General features: G+C 40.0%; 1 protein-coding gene across 1 annotated transcript; it reads left to right on the top strand.

The window, feature by feature from the left end:
* The first annotated feature begins 458 nt into the window (after positions 1-458).
* Positions 459-21,007, top strand: ankle1 (ankyrin repeat and LEM domain containing 1). The gene is made up of 9 exons (XM_012872589.3): positions 459-871; positions 2,948-3,100; positions 3,254-3,359; positions 6,105-6,231; positions 6,784-9,108; positions 9,204-9,372; positions 11,834-11,996; positions 12,095-12,227; positions 20,159-21,007. Exons 1-9 carry the CDS (start codon positions 807-809, stop codon positions 20,323-20,325), a joined length of 3,408 nt encoding a protein of 1,135 aa, XP_012728043.2. The 5' UTR covers positions 459-806; the 3' UTR covers positions 20,326-21,007.
* The last annotated feature ends 1,291 nt before the right edge of the window (positions 21,008-22,298 follow it).

The following is a 22,298-nucleotide window of genomic DNA, read 5'->3' as shown; positions in this document are numbered from 1 at the left end:
TATAAGGGAAACCAGTTGATTGCATCAGAGTCCCGACAAGCAGCATTCAAACTGTGACTATTCTGGAAATGTTCCCCCTTAATTGTCATAATATGACAAGTTTTCTCATAATATTACCACTTTTGTCTTTTTTTTAACTTTATTCTCCTATTACTTTTTTCTCATATTAGTAATTTTATCTCTTTAATATTCCCCCAAAAAGTCTGTTGCTAATCTGTGTCTATACTCAATACTTAAAAATATATATGCACATCGATCAAAATCCAATCTGGCTTCCAATCTACTTTCTTTACAAGTATATGTAAGCTTCTTCAATATCTTTCTATCTAAATATTTAAAACATAGACGTTCACTGCTTTTTGCGTGCAAAACTGTGCCCAATGAGGCGTCTACATATGTCTGTGTCCTGCAACAGTATGAAGCAGCACTTGATTGATGGGAAGTTGTCCAATCAGAGGAGCCGAGGGGCGGGACTTCCGCCTTGTTGTTTGGAGGGAAGTTTAAGCATCAAAACACGTAGCTTCACCGGAGCTGCGGATAGGCTCTCACTTTGGCATTTTTCAGGATTTAAAACATTCGTGGACATTTAGTTAAAGAACAACGGATTAAATAAATCTGTCGGCTAATTGCATAAAAATGTAGTCCGACATGTGTGGGCGGCGTGCAGTTGCTTCTGCAGAATTTGCTCTGTTAGCTAACATCGGCTGCATGTTCTCCACAGCTTTCGGATTGATTTCACCATGAGCTAAACTAAAAAAAAGAGACTGCAAGTAAGTTGGCATAGCTTTGCGCGAACATCGATCACCATGGATGGCACCAGGAGGAGGCTGGCGAGTCAGCTGTGCGCCGCGGTGAACAACGGAGATCCCAGGTCGGTAACATCCACACTGGCCTTTGTTTGGTCCGGGCATGTCCCAAGTGGAAAAGAGACGAGGCAGACATCGGAAAGCCGGATAGTTTGGGCTGCAGGGTTGGGTTTCCCAGTTGCTGATGCTTGGACACGTCTTCAATAAAGTGATCGGGGCATAATGTTTGGTGTCCTTTAAAGGACGGGAGTCCTTTAAAGTTTAATTACAGCGCGGATGTGATCGCTGATAAGTGTCATGGTTAGACAGTTAGATTGCTCAAGTTAATGCATCGTGCATTTATCCCTCAGCTGTGGCCTCTAGAGATTTCCAGAATAGGGGTTCATGCAAAACTATAACAAATATTTTAAATAATTCGTTTTTCTTGGATATTTCACTGATAAGCTGCTACCCTTGTTTAAAAATAACTTTGCTGTAAATGTCAACCCCCTGCAGCCTAATTTAGTTTAGTATAGTGTGCTTTGTGCCGAACAGATTTTTTTTTTTGAAGAATTACTGAAGTGTTAAAGATTCATTAAGCATCTCCGTTCGATCTCCTTGCAAGATTATTTGAAAACCAATCTCATTGTTGTCTCTCCTTCTTGTGTTGTTAATGAATGTTTTAGGTGTTTGAACCTGACACCAATTTAGTTTAGTATAGTGTGCTTTGTGCCAAACAGATTGAGTAATTCTGAGCAGTGGATGGATTCCTAACTGATTAAAACAAAAACAATATGTAAGGTTGCAAAAGCAGTCTCATCCAACCTGTGAGAACACATTAGGGTTACCCCAGGGCTCTGCTTTATTAAGTCTATACGTAAATTACTTACCAAATCGTTGCCCGCCCATCGTAGGTGCCAGATACGCAGACGACGTTGTCATATACATCGACGCAAAAACCAAACATAAGGCAGCCCAATAACTTTTATTAGCAATGTGTAAGGTTTCAGAATGGCTGCAAAAGTCCCTTGTACTCAATATAGCAAAAACAGTCAGTATGTACTTCTCAAAAAAAAAAAATGGGAGTGTGGAAGAAACTAATCCTTCTGTGATGATCCTGGGATCTAAAATTGAAACATTCGAGGTATTTAAATGTTTAGGAATAATACTGGACTCAAAACAGGTAAAAAAAAAAACGGTGAGTAAAATTAAACACAACCTGTATAACTTTAGATTTATTACAGACAGCCTTAACATTGAAGTCAGCTAAATTGTATTTTGGGGCAATGATTGTTTTGCGTATGACATACAGCGTTACAAGTCGGGGGCGAACATGTAAAACCACTCTGAAACGATGCATAAACAAGCCCCTAAAAGTTTGTACAGAAAACCAAAGTCCCATCACTACTGTGAAATTTTAAAGACACTTGAACTGCCAAGTTGGGAAAACATGCTCAGACACGCAAACAGACCAACAAGTTCCAGAGGAGACTGTAATTCCATCTCGAAGAAGTTCCTTTGGACCGGCAGTGTTTTCCTACCGTGCCTCTATAACCTGGAACTCTATAAGAGCGCTGTCTACAATCAGCTCTTTCTCAAAACACCTCAAATCATGGCTACTGGACAATCAAAACTGCCCTCACTTGGAAATCGGAGGAGCTGCTCCACTGTTGTTCTGGTTCCTTGGTACATTGGAGACTGTAAATGTATTCTGTGATACGAAATGGTTTGACAATTTACTGTGGACTTTTATAAGGGATGGATGGGTTCAGGTATGACAAATGTGCAGGAGGTTAACTGGCATGGGACAGAGGATGGAAATTAGCCGTAGCTATAATCCTGTATTTTATTTATATATATATATATATATATATATATATATATATATATATATATATATATATATATATATATATATATATATATATATATATATATATATATATATTTTTTTTTTTTAGTACTTTTATTGTAATACTCTAAATGCATTTTCCCTTTGTAAATAAATAAATAAATATACTTTGATGGCAATTTTTTTTAGTTCCACTTCTTTGAATATCTGCTTTGCTTTACGTAACTATTCATAGCTCTTTGATAAATCGCATGTTTGTGATCATGTAACACGTTTATGCCAGAAAGTAACGCCTGCTGATTCTTTGCAGATCTGTGCAGCTGCTCCTATCTAAGGGCGCAAGCCCTAACCTGGTGGGAAGAAAAGGTGTGGCAGCGATACACTTGGCCGTCGGTAGGGAAACGGAGAAGAACATGCGCTGCTTGAAAATGTTGCTGCAGCATGAAGCTGACCCCAATATCAGGTATTGTTTTCTACATTGGAATTGAAAGCATGTTGTTTTATCAGCCTACAGATGACAGCCCAATTAAACTGATCGTTAATTTAAACTTGTATATTCCACAGCAGTGTCCTCTGATTTCATATTTATTGTATTTCTCATCTGTATTCGTCTCAGGTCTTCTGAGGGTCTAACTCCTCTTCATGTTGCTGCTATTTGGGGATGTTGTCAAAATCTCAAGGTGCTCCTAACGAATGGAGGGAACCCACATATGAAAGATAATGTAAGTCTTAACAGTTAGACAGCTTAATCGCAGCTGATTGATGGGTGTAATTGTTCAATTCGCATGGATGCTAAGGGATCACTGGTGATGGAAACTCACTTTACGTAGTTTGTATGAAGGGAAACTTCCAGGCCGCTGCTCTTAACAGCCAGCTGTGAGAGAGTCTTTGGGCTGGCGTTTCAGTGAGGTTTTAGAGCTCCTCATAGCACTGAAACACCACTGGGAATTCCCCAATGATCTTTTCATAGCCTCAGATAATTGACTTGTGTCTTTACTTGTCCAGTGCTGGTCACGATATTCTGTTAGGTATGATGATACACTTCCTAAAATTATACACTTTGGTCTGTCTTTCACTGTTTAACCATAGCTATTGGCTGTGCTTTTACTGTGACTAATTGCAGGTGCTCTCTTTCATCCCCATAGGCTTGAAAACAGGCTTATTTAAAAAAAAAAAAATTCTTTTCTTTCTACTTAGCTATGTTTATCTTCTAGATGAATCCTCTAAAGGAGCTACTACTGCTATCGCATTTCTACTTTTCTCTCACGGGATCATTGCTTCTGTGTTCTTTTTGTCCGTATGCTCTGTCTTCTCAAACCCCCAGTCGGTCGTGGCACATGGCCGTTAATGCTAAGTCGCAATTAGGGCTGGGCCATAAATAGATTTAGTCGATTCATTAGAATTTACAACTTTTCAAGATTACATTTTTGGAAAGTCAGGATTTTATTTTGCCAAGGCACTCATTGGGCTTCCACAAAGGGAATAGCATGCAATGCTGACTATATGTTAAGGAAAGTATATTGTAAAGAGGAAATTTTTATTTTTTACCATAATGCAAGGTACTTTGATTTACTCATCTATTTATTATTTTTAAGTTAGTTTATGGTTAGGTAATTGAAGTGAATCCTGATCTTACCTTATTGTGTAAAACCACCAGCAGCAAACATTTTGTTATATTTTCAGTGTGACAAGCATGTTTCACAGCTTGAATTTAGTTGCACTATTGAATTCAGGTCCACTTCCAGTCAAAAAGCTTGACATAAAAGCAAGTTTTTAAAATAATTTCTTTTATTTCTTTTTGGGGGACGAAAAGGAGGAAAAAATGGACTAATCGAATTTGGTATAGTAAAATCAGAGATTTTTTTAAAGCCACATCACTTTAAAAAGCCACAGCCCTAGTCGCAACTTGCTAGAGGTTTCTTCCTGTGAAAGGGAAGTTTTCCTTTTTACTGTCTGTACATACATGCAAGAATCTTTGTCATTATGCAGTGATAATGAAATTTTTAGCGAGACGTCGCCTCTGAAGGCATACATAACACACAGACCCAAATCAAAAACACCCATGGAAGAACGAAGAATGAGCACTCCTAGAGAAGAGCTCAGAAAAGCAAAAATACCATATGGAGAAAAAAAAGCTATATATATGAAGTTATGCTGTACAACAGAGGAGAAACACATATAGAACGGGAAACATGGTTTATACGGCATATTAAGTTAATGATGAAATGTTATTTTTAAGAAGAGAAGCAGTTGATTCACAGAGCAATGTAAAAAATTTGCATTTTGGATGAATGTCCAAACGAACACTCCCCGAGAAGCTAAAAGGGTTCAAATAGACATTAGCATATCAGATGCAGTTTAATAACTCAGTCGGATCCAGAACATGCGGAAACAGTAATACGTCTGTAAACATGTAACAGACTTGAACTGGGCTGGTGGTATATTTGATATTCAGCAGGGGTCGAGAGCCTTCGCTGTTTTGGGAAAGAAGCTGTTTTTAAGTCTATTAGTTTTTGATTGAGTGTTCCTAAATCATTTACCTGATAGAAAAGGGCAAGGAGTGCTTTCGCCTGGTGGTTGGGATCTGTGGCAATACGTCTGGACCTTTTCCGGACTCGTGCAGCATAAACCGTGTCTAGATGGCATCCCACAATCCCGTGTGCTGACTTCACCACCCGCTCTAGATCCTTACTCTGTCGTGCCGTGCAGCTCCCGCACCACGCTGTCACGCTGAGACACAGGATGCTTTCAATTGTTGCAGAAGTATAGAGGTCCAGTCCGTTTAAGTTTCCTGAGAAAAAGAGCCGCGGTTGGGCCTTCTTCTCAAAGTGGGAGGTGTACACAGTCCAGGAAAGGTCAAAGCAAATTTAAATGCCCAGCAACTTCATGCTGTGTCCACACGTTTCACCATCTCCCCCTGTATGCAGAGAGGCACGTGTTCAGTCTTCCTTGACCTACTGTTGTCCACTATGACATCTTTGGTCTTGTGGTGTTCAGGATGCGGTTGTTCCTGGATCGCCACTGTGTTAGATTGTGGACCTTCTGTCTGTAGTGAGTCTCGTCATTGTTGGATAAGAGAATCACCACAATGGTGTCATCTGCAAACTTCTCTACCATGTTTGTGGGGTGGGTTGCAGAGCAGTCGTTGGTGAAGACGGTAACGAGAGCAGGTCTGAGGACGCAACCCTGTGGCACGTCAGTGTTGAGGATCAGTGGGGCAGATGTGAGTTTCCCTATCCTCACCACATGGGGCATGCTGGTGAGGAAGTCAATGCTTCAGGGCCAGCATGTCTGGGAGCACGGGTTTAAAGGCTGAGCTAAAGTCTACGGATAGCATCCTAACATAAGTGTTGGGATGCTGCAGAATGTTAATGTAAGGGCCAACGAAGTTTTGGAGGAGCCATCTTTGCCTATCTAGAATACTAGCTTTATCTAATATTACCATTATTATCTGTTTGCTGTTGCAGGAAGGGAACACACCGGCCAAGCTCGCAGAGCAACATGACAATAAAAGATGTGCCCGTCTTCTTCAACAATACCAGTTCAGCTCAGCTGACACGGAAGAGGAGGAGGACTTCCCTCATTATCAGTACTGTAAGATATGTTTGTGTAGTTATCTAGTTGCAGACTCCTCCAAATGTGATCAGATAGTTGTTCCCTACATTTTAAAATGATTTCAGATTCAGACATACTTTAATGATCCCAGGGGGAAATTACTTTATGTACAAAGAAAAAATGCTCACTGTTGTCATCGTTAATTAAAAAAATGGATAAATATAACAAATGAAGATTAGCACGTTTGCATTTCTGTAAGTCATTATGTATTTAAATAAAAAAAAAGTCCCAACTGCAGAAACAAAAGTGTATCAACAATGATACCAACAAGTCCATAAGCAGTAGCGTATAGTTGTAAGTAATTGCAATGTTTACTGATCCTTTGCTATTTTAGACGTTGTTATAGTGCGACATAAATAATTCAGTTGCATGTAAAAGTCAGCTGCCTTCGTTCTTCTGAAAGGGACGGTACCAGCAGATCAGCCAAGCTAGCGCTTTAAATGTTTGACAAGAAGTAGGTAAACTCAAGGGCTAGTGCGAATGTACACAGCTTAACCCTGTAGTAAAAAAACGTCTTTCTTCTTGTCACAGCTGTGTGCTCAGACCAGACTGACATGTCCGGCTATCCTGAATCCGACTGCAGCTTCAGTTCCAGTCACGTCGGACTTAGCAGCACGAGGCTTTCATCCCTTTTCAACTTGTCTAACATCAACGGAGGACCAAGTTGCAGGGGGGTATCGTTTGCCGGACCTTCTGTCCTATCAAGCACTCGCATTTCTGCAGCAAGACCTGCAGCTCCAAAAGAGGAGGTTTCATGTTTTGAGGAAGCGTTAATTACAAAGGATAATGAACAGGCAGCTCCTGACAATGGTGTTATATCTCCTTCCAGAATGAATGCTCCTCCCGAGTTTTTCTCCAGGCGAGCAAGTCGGAAGAGTGTTAGCTTCCTAAATGTAGATGAATATTTTCCTGTTTTCAGCCCCAAATCCCCCCCCGAGCAAAGCAGTGAAATCATCCAGTGCCCGGACGCGTTACCGTTCGACATGGCTGAATACCCCGACTTTCTAGACTCAGATCGCATGGCCAGCGTTTTGCCACAGCAGGGGATCGACGTGACATCGCCGGACCATGTGTTCGTCTTCTGTAGGGACAGCAGTGAAAGCACAGAGGAGGACTTGGAGAAAACGGTCATCGGTCACATTTCTCTCAAACTGGATGATGATGAACCGGAAGGGCAGAACAACAATACCAGAGAACCTCCGGTGAATCCTTCTGAACGACAGGAGCAGGCCCATTTGGCCAGTAGCAGCAGCGGGACTAGTGGCAGTCATTACAGTAGCTGCGAGAGTGACCACTACACCAGCTGTCTGGATCCTCCTGTACCCCCAGAACAGCCTGTATTCCCTCCAGTGGAGGGCCCTCAATCGGACAAAAGGACCAAACTGGATTCTACAGAGTCTGAGAATGAACTTTTAAAGGGAGATGACATTGTTCAAGCAGAACCAAAGACAGACTCAAAACCTGAAACCACAGAGCCTTTATCAGACTTGTTTGATAAACTGACCATGGCTGAAGAACAAAAGGTTTCGGGAGCTTGTAGTGGTTCTTTTTCAAGTGCTGCAAAACAACTACATGTGGTCAGACAAGATGGTGAGGTATCAGAGGAAACCAGTGCACTCAAATTCACACCCAGCCCCTTTGTGACCGGCAGGACGCGGTCTAGATTGAGCCGCTGCTCGATGAGAACGAGCAGAACCCCGGAGAGCCTGTCAATGGCTTCCTTGTTTGAGGATACGCTGCCGATGCCAGTTCGGACAATCCGGCAGACGCCCAGGTCTCATGGCAGCGGACGTTGTTTCAACTCACCTTATACTCCTGGTTACGCGACAGAGTCTTCGGAGAGATGCGCCGAAGGAGATTCGCTACCCGAGGAGAGCCAGGACACGCAGTCCGGCACCCTTAGCGGTCCAAGCGCCAGTAACAGCCAAGCTGATACTCTCATTCTGCACAAGAGCCTATCTGACTCTGCTGAGTCACAGTCACAGTCTTTGGATGACACCGTCGTGTTAGAAAAGAACCAGGACAACTCGATTGACGCTTATGTAAGAAATCTGGCTGAGATCATCCGCGCCGTCAGAGGACAGAACCGAGATCTTTCTGAAGACGGAGAAATGACGGATGACCTGGCTAGTTCGAACGAGGCAAAAGCAGAAGACCCGACAGCTGAGGATCAGGCAGAGAGTTTTCACAATGATGACGTCTGGGTCACTGAAGACTCCAGCTCACGGTCCGACTCCGCGTCCTCTTCGTCCACCTCCGCCTGTCTTTCTCCAAGGAGGTCCACAGAGGACTCTGACCCTCCCTGCACCCCAGGCACCGGGTGCACCCCGAGGTACAGCATGAGCCGGCTGTCGAGCTGCCACCGACCACAGCGCCTGGCAAACTTGTCTTTCACCCCCGGCGGGCGTCCAGTCATTCAGGACCTGGACGAACCGACGGAGTACCTCTACACCGATACAGAGCAAGGCCACAAGTTCATCGAGACGCACGTCCCACCCACGTCGGACACCTCGCTCAGCTCTGGCCCGAGTACCAGCGTCTGTGACGAGACCGTTCTGTACGACTGGCGATCCTTGCAAACTGCAATGAAGAGCAACAAAGGCAAAGAGAACCAGCAACCCGAGGAGGCAGCGGCTCAGGAAGAGGTGCCTGATAAAGCTGCGGGCAAACTGTTGACAGATACTAGAGGAATGACTGACAGGGAGCTGAGACTGAGGCTGGTGGAGCTGGGAGAGAGCCCGGGCCCCATCAGCAGCCGCACCAGGCCCACTTACCTGAGAAGGCTGTGCAGCCTGATGCAGGAGGAAAACTGCAGGACACAGCATCCCAGGAAGCCGTCCGACCATCCCCAGAAAGGTAACGTTTTTTTATTTCATGATATCGGGTTTTGTGTGTGTAGTGTTTCAATCGGTCAAAGCATTCACAGATGTCCTCTGTTGTAACTTTGCTAGATTTAGGTTATAGTCCAGAACTCTGTCGGGTCCTGCAGACGTTCCAGCTGCCCAGCTCCCACGATGATGAGCAGACTTTGTGCCAGCAGTTCGACCAGCCGGACCAAAACAGGAAGTGGAGGGAGGGCATTATCAAGTCCAGCTTCAACTACCTGCTGCTTGACCCCAGGTAAGGCCTTCTGTTGGATTTTTTTTATTTACTTTTGACTTCTGCTGCAAAGTCTTTCCTCCCCTCCGGGAACTTTTTTTTTTAGTTTCAGAGTTTGATTAATGTGAATTTACTTAACCTGTGCACTTTCACCCAGTTTTTGTTCTCCCAACCTTCCTGAGCCTGTATTACATGATTGCTCTATTGCTATGTTTTACTTAATTTTTTTTATGTTTTTGAATAGGATAGATAGAATTACTTTAATAATCCTCATTGCTAACTAGCAGTGCACAGCGATTCAGTGTCGACTAGGATGCTTTTTCCCACTTTTAAATCATGGTCGAAGTGAAAACTGATTTTAAAAAAACGAACATCGGTTAATAAAAAAAAAAAGCAGCATATCACCAGTATAAATGTTTCTATTCCATCAGAGACAGATCAGATCAAAATACTTCAAAGCCACTTTAAATTCTAACATGAAAAGATCAAAACAAGAAAAGACGAGCTTGAAGCTGTAACATCAAATAAATTCTCAGCAGCATTGCTGTAAAGTTCAGTCTCTGTCCTTGGTCTGTTTGAATGACTCGTTGTTTCTTGGATTAGTTTCTTCTTACTTTTATTGCTCTGCCAGTGCATTGTCCTGGTTCAGGGCCCCGCAAATACTCCTGTCCATGTGTCTCTCAGTCCCTGGTTGGGCGTTGAACCGCCACCCACTCTGTGTTTGTTTCTTCCAGGTGTCATCCTAAGAAAACAGAAAATACTAACTAGTACCCTATCGAAACCAAAGCCTCATGGTGTCACGTGTTTTAACTTAAGTACTGTTCATCACAACGTTATTGTCGCCTCAATGAGTCCAATCGCTGGATCCAGGGCCCAGAATAATATAATAATAAAATGAAATGACAGATAACCGCTTTATAGTTATTTCTCCTTTGTTTCAGTTTGCATTTTCTATGCAAGTAATTCCAGAAGCTAATCTTTTTTTTGTCCTAAAAATCCCGTATTTAAAATTTCTCACAATATATGGTGATAAATAGGTATCTGCATGTATATGCAACCCCTTTTAAATTTGACTTACCTAATTTCTAACAGAGTAGAGCTGCACAATTTAGCCAAAAATTTAAATTGCGATATATTTCAACCATAATTGCAATTGTGATTTAATTTTGACTTTTCTCTGCATTAACCACAAGCAACAAAAAAGGCCTATAGATAAAGATACAAGGACAATTTAAAATACAAAATTTAACAGTTTTTATCAAACAAAATATTATTATTCAAGAGAATAGCTTGTTGCGTTGGACATCAGTTCTTGTTGAACATAAAGTGCAACAACCAACTAACGAGTCTATGTATTATACATTTTGACCAGTACTTAATGCTGTAGTGAGATTCCTGAAAGGTTTCTGGTAAAAACAGTATGATTATATAAACTCTAAAAGAAATAATAAAATTAGATTATCTCACTGCTGCAACTCTCGTCCCTTCCATGTGGAGGCAAACCCACCTTAAACTTATTACTGACACCTAAAGGATTTGTCTTATCTCATTACATAGATAGAGCCGTTACATTTTTGGCTCATTACATAGACAAACATTGTAGACCTCTGCTATTTGGAAATTGCGTTTTTTTTAAATTGTGATTATATTGCAAATGTGATTAATTGTTCAACCCTATAACAAGAGGTTCAGCTAGTTGTTGCTAATTGAATATTTATGCTAATTGAGTTCATATGGTTTTAATGCTTTTTACAAATCTGTTTTCATTTTGATTTCTTAAGAGTTTTTCTTACAATCTCTTGCCTGAAAAGCCAAACTATATTGACCAGGACTTAATTTTTAAACGCAATAAAAGATTGAAACATGTAAGGGAGGTGAATATATTGTAGGGGAAATGCTGTTACATTGGACTCTATGTTCCATACAGCTGGAGAAAACTTTGGTCACTCTCATCCCTTCTCTGACATCCCATTAGAAGGACGTTAAAGTTTTGGACTGGTATGGCAGGCAATAAGAGCCATTTTGAAGTAGTTAGTTTTTACATTTTTTGTGTACATTAATTCCAGTAGCGTGCCCATGGTTGTATGCAATATACCGCTGCTAAAAAGACGTAATTATAACATTAATAAAATTATAGTATTACTTATACTATATTATAATTATAGTATTATTTAACTCTGGTAAAATTATATTGGTGTGTAACTAAATTATTGCAGCACAAAATCATTGCCCCTTTTTATATAGGGCCGTAATAGAGTAGATTGATGCACCTAAGGACATCAACAAGTGCTAAAAATGCTGTAATGTACAACTGTGTAATTTAATTTTAACTTTTCTGAAAGACCACAAAAGATCAAGCAATTCATCAGGTGTCAAGTTATTTAAAACTACTTTTAATCACTGATTTGGGTTTTAATGAACAAAACCCTTTAATTCTGATGAACTGCTACAACTTTTTTTTTTGTTTTGTTTCATTCATCAGGGTGACAAAAAACCTCCCATTCCGCAGTCACACCATAACTCCCCAGGAGTGTTTTCAGACTTTCATCCGCGCCATATTTTACGTGGGCAAAGGAAAACGCTCCCGCCCCTACAGTCACCTTTACGAAGCTCTAGAGTACTACCGAGGGGAGAAGACCGCTAAGGTAAGGCTGCCCAGACAGATCTGTCTTGTAAAATTAAAAGGAAGTAAACAAAGTTGTCCTAGGTTATATAAAAGGGCTGCTTTTCTCTCCTTCGACAGAAACTGTGTGCAAAAGTACAGCACATCCTGCAGGTGTGGGCCGCCGAACAGGGAGTCATCTCTCTCCACTGCTTTCAGAACGTCATTCCTGTGGAAGCTTACACAAGAGAGGCCTGCATGGTGGAGGCTATCGGTGAGTGAGGAGGAGGAGTTGAGACTTGTTGCCCGATAACTATCTGTGAGCTGAATGATGTCAGTCCAAGAAGGTGTAAATCTGAACAACTCAACGAAGATAGCGTCATAGCTTTGGGAGCCTGATTAAAATCAGTTGCACTGCAGATTATTTGGGAGGACGTTTTTGGGTTGACAGCAGTTCACTTTAACAAAGGCCTACCTGGGAATTTTTTTTCCTTTTTTTTTTTTTTCTTAAGTTTCTTAAGAATATTTATACAGTGCTGTAAATAAGAAAGTATGCCCAAATTACTAAATATTATGTGCTTTTGCTTTATTAGAACTAGGGATGCAAAACAAATAATCGACTTAGAATTGTCGATTAATGGTTAATTAGATTAAAGTTTGTACAGACTAATTGATGGCGTCCGTTTACGGACCTTCTTTGAGTGTTTTAGTATGGCCACCATCCAGAAGAGGGCGCTGCCGCTCATTCTAAAGCGTAGCCAGTCAGACCACAGTGGTTATAAGGCAGCGTGAAACGGTCCAAAGAGTGCAGTGTGGAATTATCTTGCACTGTTTAGTGACAATGCTGCAAAAAAAACGGAGGAATATTATGCAAAAAACTGTAACATGATAGAAAAAGACAACATGCCAAAAGCATGGTTAATAGTCAGGGATTTCGAGGATTATTAGTGTTTCATATATTTTATTCTATACAACTTGTGTATGGTTCATGCTTATTTATATTTTATAAATATGTCCAAGTTTAATAATGCGTGGGAAACAAAACACAATTCTTTTGGTTTATTCAGTCAGCATTTAATACAGGTGGCACAAACAATTGTTAAACTCTAATAATGTGCCTCTTAAAATTCAGATTAAAAAATAAAATTAAAATAAATAGCCCTCTCCCTGTTATGGAAGGACCCTCTTGATAAAAGAGAATACAAGTCAATTGATAAGATCGATCAATGTTAGACTATAATCGATGTATTGCATCCCTAATTGGAACGCTTAACTTTTTTACATCATTGCAAATTTTTAAACTCATCCAAAGGTAACTAGAGTGAAAATTAAAGTTTGAGAGTGTTCATTTATTAAAAGACAAAAGCTGTTCAAATCTAATTTTATGCATGTGAAGAAGCTAATGCCCCCTTAGCTAACTCATAAATTTACTGTGATTAGCCAAATTCTTTGGAATGTTTCAGAGTTTAGTTGTATTAGATTTGCGCTCGACGTGTAGAATCTAAAAGTCACTTAAATAGAACCGATTAAGTTGGCTAAAAGCTTAAAAAAAAAAACATGTCTCGATTTAAATACATAATTGAACAGAAATTCGAGAACAAACAAAAGATGAATTTATGTCCATCAGTCTAGAAAGGGTTACAAAGCTATTTCTCAGGCTCTGGGGCTCTGAACCACTGAGAGCCATCATTCGCCAATGAAAAAGCAAGAGTGGTGAACCTTTCCAGGAGTGTCTGGCTTACCAGAATAACTATACACCACCGACCCAGTTGATATCCTTACAGCCCAGAACAACATCTAAAGCAATGCACATGTCTCTTGACTCAGTTACTCACATAGGTCATAATTCAACAATAAGTAAAAGACTGGGGAGAAATGCTGCTGAGCAAAAAAGACCAGAAAGGCCTGTCTCACATTCCCAAAAAAGGGTTTTGGTAAAATATGTTGACTGATGAGACTAAAGGGGAATGTGTTTGTAGTCTCGTGTCTCATTAAAGCTGGATTTAAAACTAACACACCATTTCCCCAAAAGAAAATTATACCAGAATAAAGTCTGGGGTTTGCTTTGCTCCTGCAGGAATTGGATGTATTATTAGAGCCATGAATATCGCCCTCTGTCAGAAAATAATTGTTTGGCCATCTGTATAAGATGATGATGATGATGAGCCCTAGAAAACATGCTTTATGCTGCAGGACAGTGATCCAAAGCACACCAGCAAGTTGGTCTCTGAACGGCTCAAAAACCACAAAATTAAGGTTTGGAGTGGCCTTATCAAAGCCCAAACCTACGTTCCACTGAAATGCTGTGGTATGATTAAACATGTCATTCATGCTTGATAGTCTTCCGGTATTGCTGAATTAAAACGGTTCTACGAAGAATAGGCAGCCAAAAACTCATCCACGGTGATGTGAAAGACCTGCACAATAAACCTTAAGGTATTAGAGTGTAAGTACTTTTTCGCATAGGGCTAACTTTTTTACACGCAAACAATGGAACGGGGACGGGCAACTTCAATGAAGGAATGGGCCACAAGTTTTTGGCAACATAACCAGAGGACCGCAAATGCCACACGTAACCAGATGTAACACAACTGCCATTTTAAATAATGTTGTTTGTTCATCAAACCCACATTGCAGCACCCTGCTCAAATACAAGTTATACTTGAAATACGTTAATACAAGAGTCCTTACCCAAAAGACGTCTTACCTGGTGCAACGGCTACACATGCCTCTTACCTCTGTACAAACAGCATTACTGGCCAGTGTAAAACAGAATTGTTAGCCAAACTGCAAAAAAAGGGTGTATTTGTTGACTCAGATGAGTCAACAAATACAAACATGAACAGAATTATTAATGTACCGGTGCAAATCTATGATGACGTCTTGGGTAAAGTGGTGACTCAGCATCTGGCCTCCAGAAAGGTCAATATTGCAGATGTAGGAACTGCCACACGTTGAATAAAAATAAATATAAACGTACACAGAAAAAAATTATAGCCTTTCATTTGTATGATAAAATTATAAACTCTGTCAAACAAGCAAATGGCTAGAAAAAAAATGCAACTTGAACCTGTTGAAGGCAAAATTGGTTTCAAATCACTTCCCTGTTGTCTTCAGTATTTCAGTCGTTTAGTTTGTTTGTGTTCACCTTTTATTGTGATATAACATTTTATTTAGAACCACCTTAAGATCACCATATGGATTAACATGGTACTAAATAAAATAATAAAAAGATAAATAGCTTAGCAAATGATTTGAACTTGCATTCACTTGGATAGATATGAAAGTAAGAATTTTACGAAATGACAAGGTTGTGGTTGGCCTTTTATGTTCATGGGATTGATTTATACTGAAGGTGACAGGGAGCCAGTGGAGTTGATGTACAGGTGTAAAGTAGATGATGTAATGATGCAAGCTGCTGTCTTTTGTACTAGTTGCATTTTATGGAGGGTTTTCTGGGGGACAGGGAGGGAAGGTCAGGTGAGTGGACTGTGAACCAGTTTGGCAAAAGTGTGAATGAAGAACTTGCTTAATGCTGCAAAGATGAACGCAAGTTAACCAGGTGATGTTATGGATGTGGAAAGTGAAGAAGAGGATGGAGAGGACTGTCCATGATGACGCCAAGACTCTTAAGCTGAAAGGTGGAAGAGATATAGGAGTATTCAGTGCATAATTTAAAACTGCTAGATTTGGATAAAGTTGACATTGCACAATAAGCAATTGTGGTACCTAATGTGGGATGACGTCCACGGCCCCGGGAATGTATGGGCTGAGTAGAAAAATGTTTCGGTCAAGTTAGGGGTATTTTTGCTTTAACCCCTGCATTAGAGGCACAATCTAGTGATCAGTCATGTATTGCAACTAAATGTTGCAAAGAAATTTCTGTACATTTTCCAAATTTAAAAAATGAATCTCAGAGCAACTTTGAGTGAGGGCGTGGAACCGTACACGACAGCCGGTCTTTTGTCTTTCACGTCACTCTCCCGGCTCTCACTACACATCCACACACAGCAGTAGCAGATAGAGCTCCATAAAAAAACGTTAATAGCTGTCTGCTCCCATTGCTCAACAGCTTCCTAATAAAAACAAGAAGAGATGCTGGCCGGTATCCACGCTTCTTAATTCTTTTGAGTTTTTTTTCATGAGGATGAAATGCAAACCAGCTTAAGCACATTTGAGCAGCTTTTCTTTTTGAAGGATGCAGATCTGCATTTTGTTTAAATAGTACGCAGTTGCAATGCAAGGTTAAGTTTTGCCTCATTTGTTAATACTTGAATTTCAGAGGAGCACTATTTTTTTATATAAACCGTTCTGTTTTTGTATTCTAAAACAATTGTTATATGCTGTTAAAATGGATAGAAATTGCACTACGAAGGCCATACTATTGTTTTAATTAAGAGAGAAACACAGGAAACATTGTTGAAAAATTTATTTTGTTGATATTCAATAAAAATGTGTTATCATGTAAGTAAGCACTTGAACACCAAAAAAAAAAGTTTGTAGTTCAACTTTGGCTAAGAAAACCTGAGTGAGTGCTTCTCTGACTCTTGCGGGCTGCACATCTGCTAAAGCATCTCCTTCTGCCCATCTTTCAACGGGAGGAAGAGGTGCACCCGGTTCCTCGTAGGCCTCACTGCATTTCACAGACGTTGTGGATTGTGCAACATGCACTTATGACGTTGGCAACAGCAGAGATGTCCACATCCAGGCGTTTACCAAGGCACCTCCACCGGCCCTTCAGCTGGCCAAAGGTGCACTCCACAGTCATCCCTAGTTCTGCTGTGGTGTTCATTTAAGTACCGTTGCTTAGCTGTCAGCGTTCATGTCTCAGAATATCCTTTAAGCAGTCAGCTTCGAAGGGGGCAAGCAGGGTCATCAGGCAGAATGATAGGCACTTGAACACCCATTATCTCTTCAGTGTTCTAAAAAATGTAAAGTACACAGATCAAAAGAATTACAGTATTTTTCTCGGACTATAAGGCGCACTTTGTATACAATTACCGTTGTGTTTACTGACCGATTTTTAAGTGGTACAATAGGCTCAAAAATCAGTTAAAATGTGTAAGTATGACTTTATTAAACAATGAAGCTGCTCCGCTCAATGGATATTCGGAGCGTTGCGGTATTCTGTGTCAATAGTGCACAGTACGCCCAAGTATGTGGGAGCCTTTAGGCAGCCCACGGCCGTAGTTTTCTTAAAAAGATTGCATTGTTAATGTGTTCTGGCCCGGTTGTAAAATAATTTAACGATCGCAAGATACGCTCCAGCATTACCATCCATGTTTACTTCCGCAAACAGAGTACACTCGCTACTTGTGAAGTCATTGCGTCTTCTAGTGCGTGTGCGGGACACATAACTTGTATGAATGCATTTCCCACAGGTGATCACACCGGTGGTTATTTTGGACCTGGCAGTTTTTTTTTTCTTCTCGTTATTGTTTTCTAGTTATAATGCTTATTGGTACGCAAAACTATTAAATTGGCCCAATAATCATGATTGATTCTGAGTTGGATCAATTACAGTAGCCGACGACCCCTCCCTGTCAGGCCACTGCTGTCAATCAATCAATCATATGCAGAGCGAGGAGAACGAGGAGCAACATGGAGAATGGCAAAAGCCGAAAAAATACAGTTAAAAACAGGCAAGCCCTTCAGGCAGATGCTGCCAAATGTGTGAAAATACCACAGGCGTTGCTGGTGGCTGTGGTGGAGCTTCCACTTCAGCAGCAGCATCCGAAGCAGCTGCAGGTGCCGACAGCGGAGGAAGGTGATTCACAGCACAGTGACTCCAAAGGCTCTAATCGTTCATAATACTAAGTTTAATTCATAACGGCAATAATGGCAGAGGTATGCGCGGCCGTGGCTTAACTTTCTTATAGGCTAATGATTTAAATTATTAGAGTTTGCAAACTAAAGCTTATTTTAATTTACTGTCAAAGTTGGGTTAAAAAACACAACCAACTTGGGTCAGACGTGACTAATATTTAGTATCGTTCAAAGTGCTGTTCAAGCAGAGTGAATATGAAGTACATGCACGTTATGAGGTTCACTAGATTGCATTTCCGATCTGCGCACTAGAGGGGCCCTATGTTTGTTCTGGTGGGGTCCCAGAATTTCATGGGTCTCAGAAAACGGTGTAACACCTGCAGGTGGAAGAGGTGAAAGGTCGGCAAGAGGAGGAGAGACCAGTGTGGGAAAATCTGAACTTGGATTTTTTTAAGCCTGCTGTGGGTTCCTCTAAGTCAGTGGTTCTCAAATGTTTTCTGTTGCGCCCCCCTTTGAAGAAGGAAAAACTTTCAGGTACTCCATCCCCAACAAAATGGGTCAAAAATTTAACTTTTAGCGTTTTCGGTTTGAATGCATTAAAGCTGTTGTTCTGAAGGTTACCCAGAATCCCTTTTTAAAATGAATAACACATGTATGGGTTCATTTCAACCATATAACAATGGTTTCTAACAACTAGGATGTTTGAACATTGCCTTTTAACCATAATATTAACAACAATATAAAAGGTTTTTAGCCCGACACGTACCTGCAGTCAACTTTTAACTAGCTATGAACCTCATATGGCAGAAATATCCAGCCATTAATATTAAAGACAAGCCTCAGTTACATTAAGTTTGTCCTTTTCTAGGAGTTTATGAATAGTATTCATCATACTACTGGCTGCAGGTAAAGATCAGACAGCAGGGGGTGCTGTTGTCACATTTAGAATGATTTAGAAGGCCTGTATTTTAAATCAGGCCCCTAGGGGACACACCACACTATTTGAGAAGTAAGTACCGTATAAAATAAATTATTCAACTATTTTTCTAGAATAATTAGACTTTGATCATCTGAGCAAGTCGATCAAGTATCATTCTTTCTCACTTTTCTCTGTCTCCTTTCACTTAAAGGTTTTCATGTTTGACTAAATATTTTAAGTGTTACTGCTGTGAAGGTTTAGAGAGACTTTTTATTGATGTGATGAGTACATGCTCTGTAAAAAAAAATATAAGTCACTCACAATCAGTCATTTATACATTTTAATATTCATCAACGATCGTGCCTCGCCTCTGTTCCTCTGTCCAAACTTCAGGAATCTATTATATGTTGTAGATTGTTTAGGAGGTTAACTAGACCAAGCAGCATTTTGGTTTCTGCTCTTTATACAATAATGGGACTGGGGGGATGGTGTAGGTTTAAGTTTATTAGACAAGTAAATATACACCATTGTATATGCAAGCACTTTCACAAGAAAGTTTTTCACTTATATCCTTCATCGTCCTTCCATCACTACCCGGTGTGTCAGACTCTTTGCTCAAAATGCCTGGGCCTATCTTTTGTGCCAGTCCAGCCCTGCCGCCCAGTGGCCCATGTGCTCTTAAATCAGGCCCTGGTGGTTTGCCCCTGCTTACTGCCACGTACTGTACGTAGTATGGAAATGGGGCCTTTTGTATATGTCCCATTTCCATCCAGGAAATGGAATATAATATCAAATCAACTTAAAAAAGGTGGAAACAGAAACATTAACAGTTTGAAAAGCTCAAGGTTGAAAAACCCAAAAACTGGTTCAAAATCGGCTTGAATATTAAGGGTTGTACTTACAGGCGGGTGTTTTCTGCATCAGATTAACCTGAGTCCAGGTTAATTACTCAGGCACGTGAACAACTAAATAAGGGACACTTTCTATCCAATTTAAGTCTCACAAGCTAAAAAAAAAAAAACTAAACATCACTTTTCTTTGTCTTATTATTGATGTAGCTCTTTACACCAACACTTTATTTACAGTGGCATTGCATTACAAAAATAAAAGCAAAACATGTTTGTCCAAATCAACAAATTTCTAGTTGGGCTAAAAGCCTTCTACTGTCCCCTTTTATTAGCTTCTTTTTCTTGCTTTTATCACTAATTTTCGGGAGTAAGAGCATGTGGATGGAATGAAAATTTAACAATGTGGAAATTCATAAATGAGAGGAGTAACAACGTATTAGCTGAAAATCTGTTTCACTATGCAGGTTAGAAGACCTGTTGGATCAAATAAACGATTTGTCTCTTAGAAAAAATAACACCATTGTATAGCCTGTTCACACTCGCACCTATTTAGTTGTTTCCCATTTAGAAACCACCAGCGTTTTTCTTTAAGGAACGGTCTTGACACCCTTGTTGATTTTGTCTGAAATGAAAGGAAAAAGTGCAACATCTTTGGACCTGTCTTTTTTCCAGGGCTGAAAATGCTGACCAATCAGAAGCGAGGAGATTTCTATGGCGTCGTGTCCACATGGGAGCTGAAGAGGAAACGGGAGCTCGGGATCAACCTGCTATACAGAGCCATGCAGATCTTCCTGGCTGAGGGTGAGAGACAGCTTAGACCAGCAGACATCAGGCAGTAAAGAGACCCTCCACCCCCCTAACGCTGACGGGGTGAAATACCACTATGTACATGAACAAAGGCTTGGTGATTTTAAAACTTTCCTTCGGTGAAAGGAACCATCAGGGAAAAAATTTTTTTTTAACGATCAGCATTTAAGACGAGCCATCCTTCCTGTGCGAAAGTATTCCTGAGTCAAATTGATCACCACCAGTGAATCTGAACCAGCATTATTTCTTCACACCCTTTAACTGAACATTGAACCCCGCCTGTTCTCTATATCCAAGGAGTCATTGAACATGTTTGTTGAGATTGTTTCGTCTGTGTTGTGTAGTTTTTGAGAAATGGACATTTTGATTAGACTTACTTTAATAATTATTCTTTGTTTTATTAGGTTGATTTATTTTTTTTCACATGTCAAAAAAGTCAAGATAAGGTTGTGTTTGTCAAATTAGTCTACAATTATGTGTCGTGTGTTGCGCTGTGCATTACTTCTGATTTCTTTTATAGTAAAAAAAAGAAAGCTCCCCATCTTGAATGATGAACAAATGTTTTTGTAGTTAATGAAATTTGTTTTTTTAATATTCTGATTACACTGTCTATTTGACTGTTTTGTTGTTTTCTCTTTACATATCTTTTAGTTTTTCTAAATACAAAGGGAGAATGCAGAAACTTAGAATAAACCAGACCCTTTTCATTTTTCAGTCTTTCTATCCTGTTGCTTGGTGTCCCTCTAGTGGGCTAAGGGGGTTATTAATCTCTTCAAACAGCCATTTTTATGGTGTAGTTCCCACCATCTTTACTGATCATTATGAGAATATCAGACAATTTTTCTTTGTCATAATTAATTCCTTTAAGGATAAGTTTAACAACTCAAATATCTTTTAAAAAGTATTTAACGGTCTCTGCAGAGTCTATATAAAGTCTGAAATTGAATAATAATTTTTATGCCTTTTTAAAAAAAACAACTTTTGTCTAAATTCTGCATGTTAAATTGCATTTAGTTGTGGTCTAAATATATATATATTTTTCTATTTAACCTTTTTTTCCCCAATAAACATTCTAATTATTTTGAGAAGTGACAGTTTAGACAACTAAAATGAGAAATCGGCTTTCTACTCCACACGATGACCCCTACAGGAACGCGGATCATCAGTAGTTGTAATGGGGCTAACTATGCTGTAAGAGTTAATTGCAGTTAGCTAACCTACATGTTTTAAGCACAGAGGTCCTTTGAGAGTTGGAAAAACCTCAACCCAAGTTTTATATCTTGCTTAAATTCTTAGGTAAGCTAAATATAATTTCTGAAGTCACAGTGCTAGGTCAACCTATTTTTCTAATCTGTGAAGATCTTACATTCAAACTAAAAGTCTTGAATACAAAAAAAAAATAAAACTTGCAGAAATCTGGATTTACAATTAAAATAAAATAAATGTGAGCTTTAGTTGTCTAGTTCTTATAATAGTATATGACAGGGAGAGGAATAAGCAACGTGCATCCACTCAGTTATATAAGACTGTTTTTTTTTTTTTGTGCTTAATCAAATGTGAATCTGCTTTTGCAAGAATGGTTGTCCTTTACTGTTAGCGTGACTCATTCAGTTTCAGCTGCAGTTTCTTGGTAATGGTTAGGGAGCACTTTCTTACCAGCATCATCATCATCATCATCATTTTCTCCGTATCACCACAGGCCCTTTCTTTAAGGCTGCTGCTAATCCTAAAGCAGTGACCCAAATGACGCATTATGTAATCTGATGGAGAGGGGGCTCCTGATCTTGTCAGAGTTGCAGCTTATTTGCATTGAGTCGCTTTACATTTTAGACTTCTCAAATAATAATCGGAAAAATGTGAAAATCATCTAAAAATGGTAGCTCTAAGCAGTGAAAATATCACAATGAAATGACTTTGAAAGCCTGAAAATCATCTCCAACAGTCACGACCTCCGTGTTGTACAAAAAAAAGGGGGTCCTTTAGCGATTGTGGTCAAGATGTGGTT

The sequence above is a fragment of the Fundulus heteroclitus genome, chromosome 9 (genome assembly GCF_011125445.2).
Source record: "Fundulus heteroclitus isolate FHET01 chromosome 9, MU-UCD_Fhet_4.1, whole genome shotgun sequence".
Classification (NCBI taxonomy): Eukaryota; Metazoa; Chordata; class Actinopteri; order Cyprinodontiformes; family Fundulidae; genus Fundulus; species Fundulus heteroclitus.
The sequence above is the reverse complement of the archived record's forward strand: the minus strand, read 5'-3'. Positions and strand labels throughout refer to the sequence as shown.

Excerpts from the sequence above, each read along its gene's own strand:
- ankle1 (XM_012872589.3), top strand. The coding sequence starts at position 807 with ATGGATGGCACCAGGAGGAGGCTGGCGAGTCAGCTGTGCGCCGCGGTG. Across the intron at positions 3,360-6,104 it reads ACCCACATATGAAAGATAAT|GAAGGGAACACACCGGCCAA; the intron begins GTAAGTCTTAAC and ends TTGCTGTTGCAG. Across the intron at positions 12,228-20,158 it reads CTGCATGGTGGAGGCTATCG|GGCTGAAAATGCTGACCAAT; the intron begins GTGAGTGAGGAG and ends TCTTTTTTCCAG.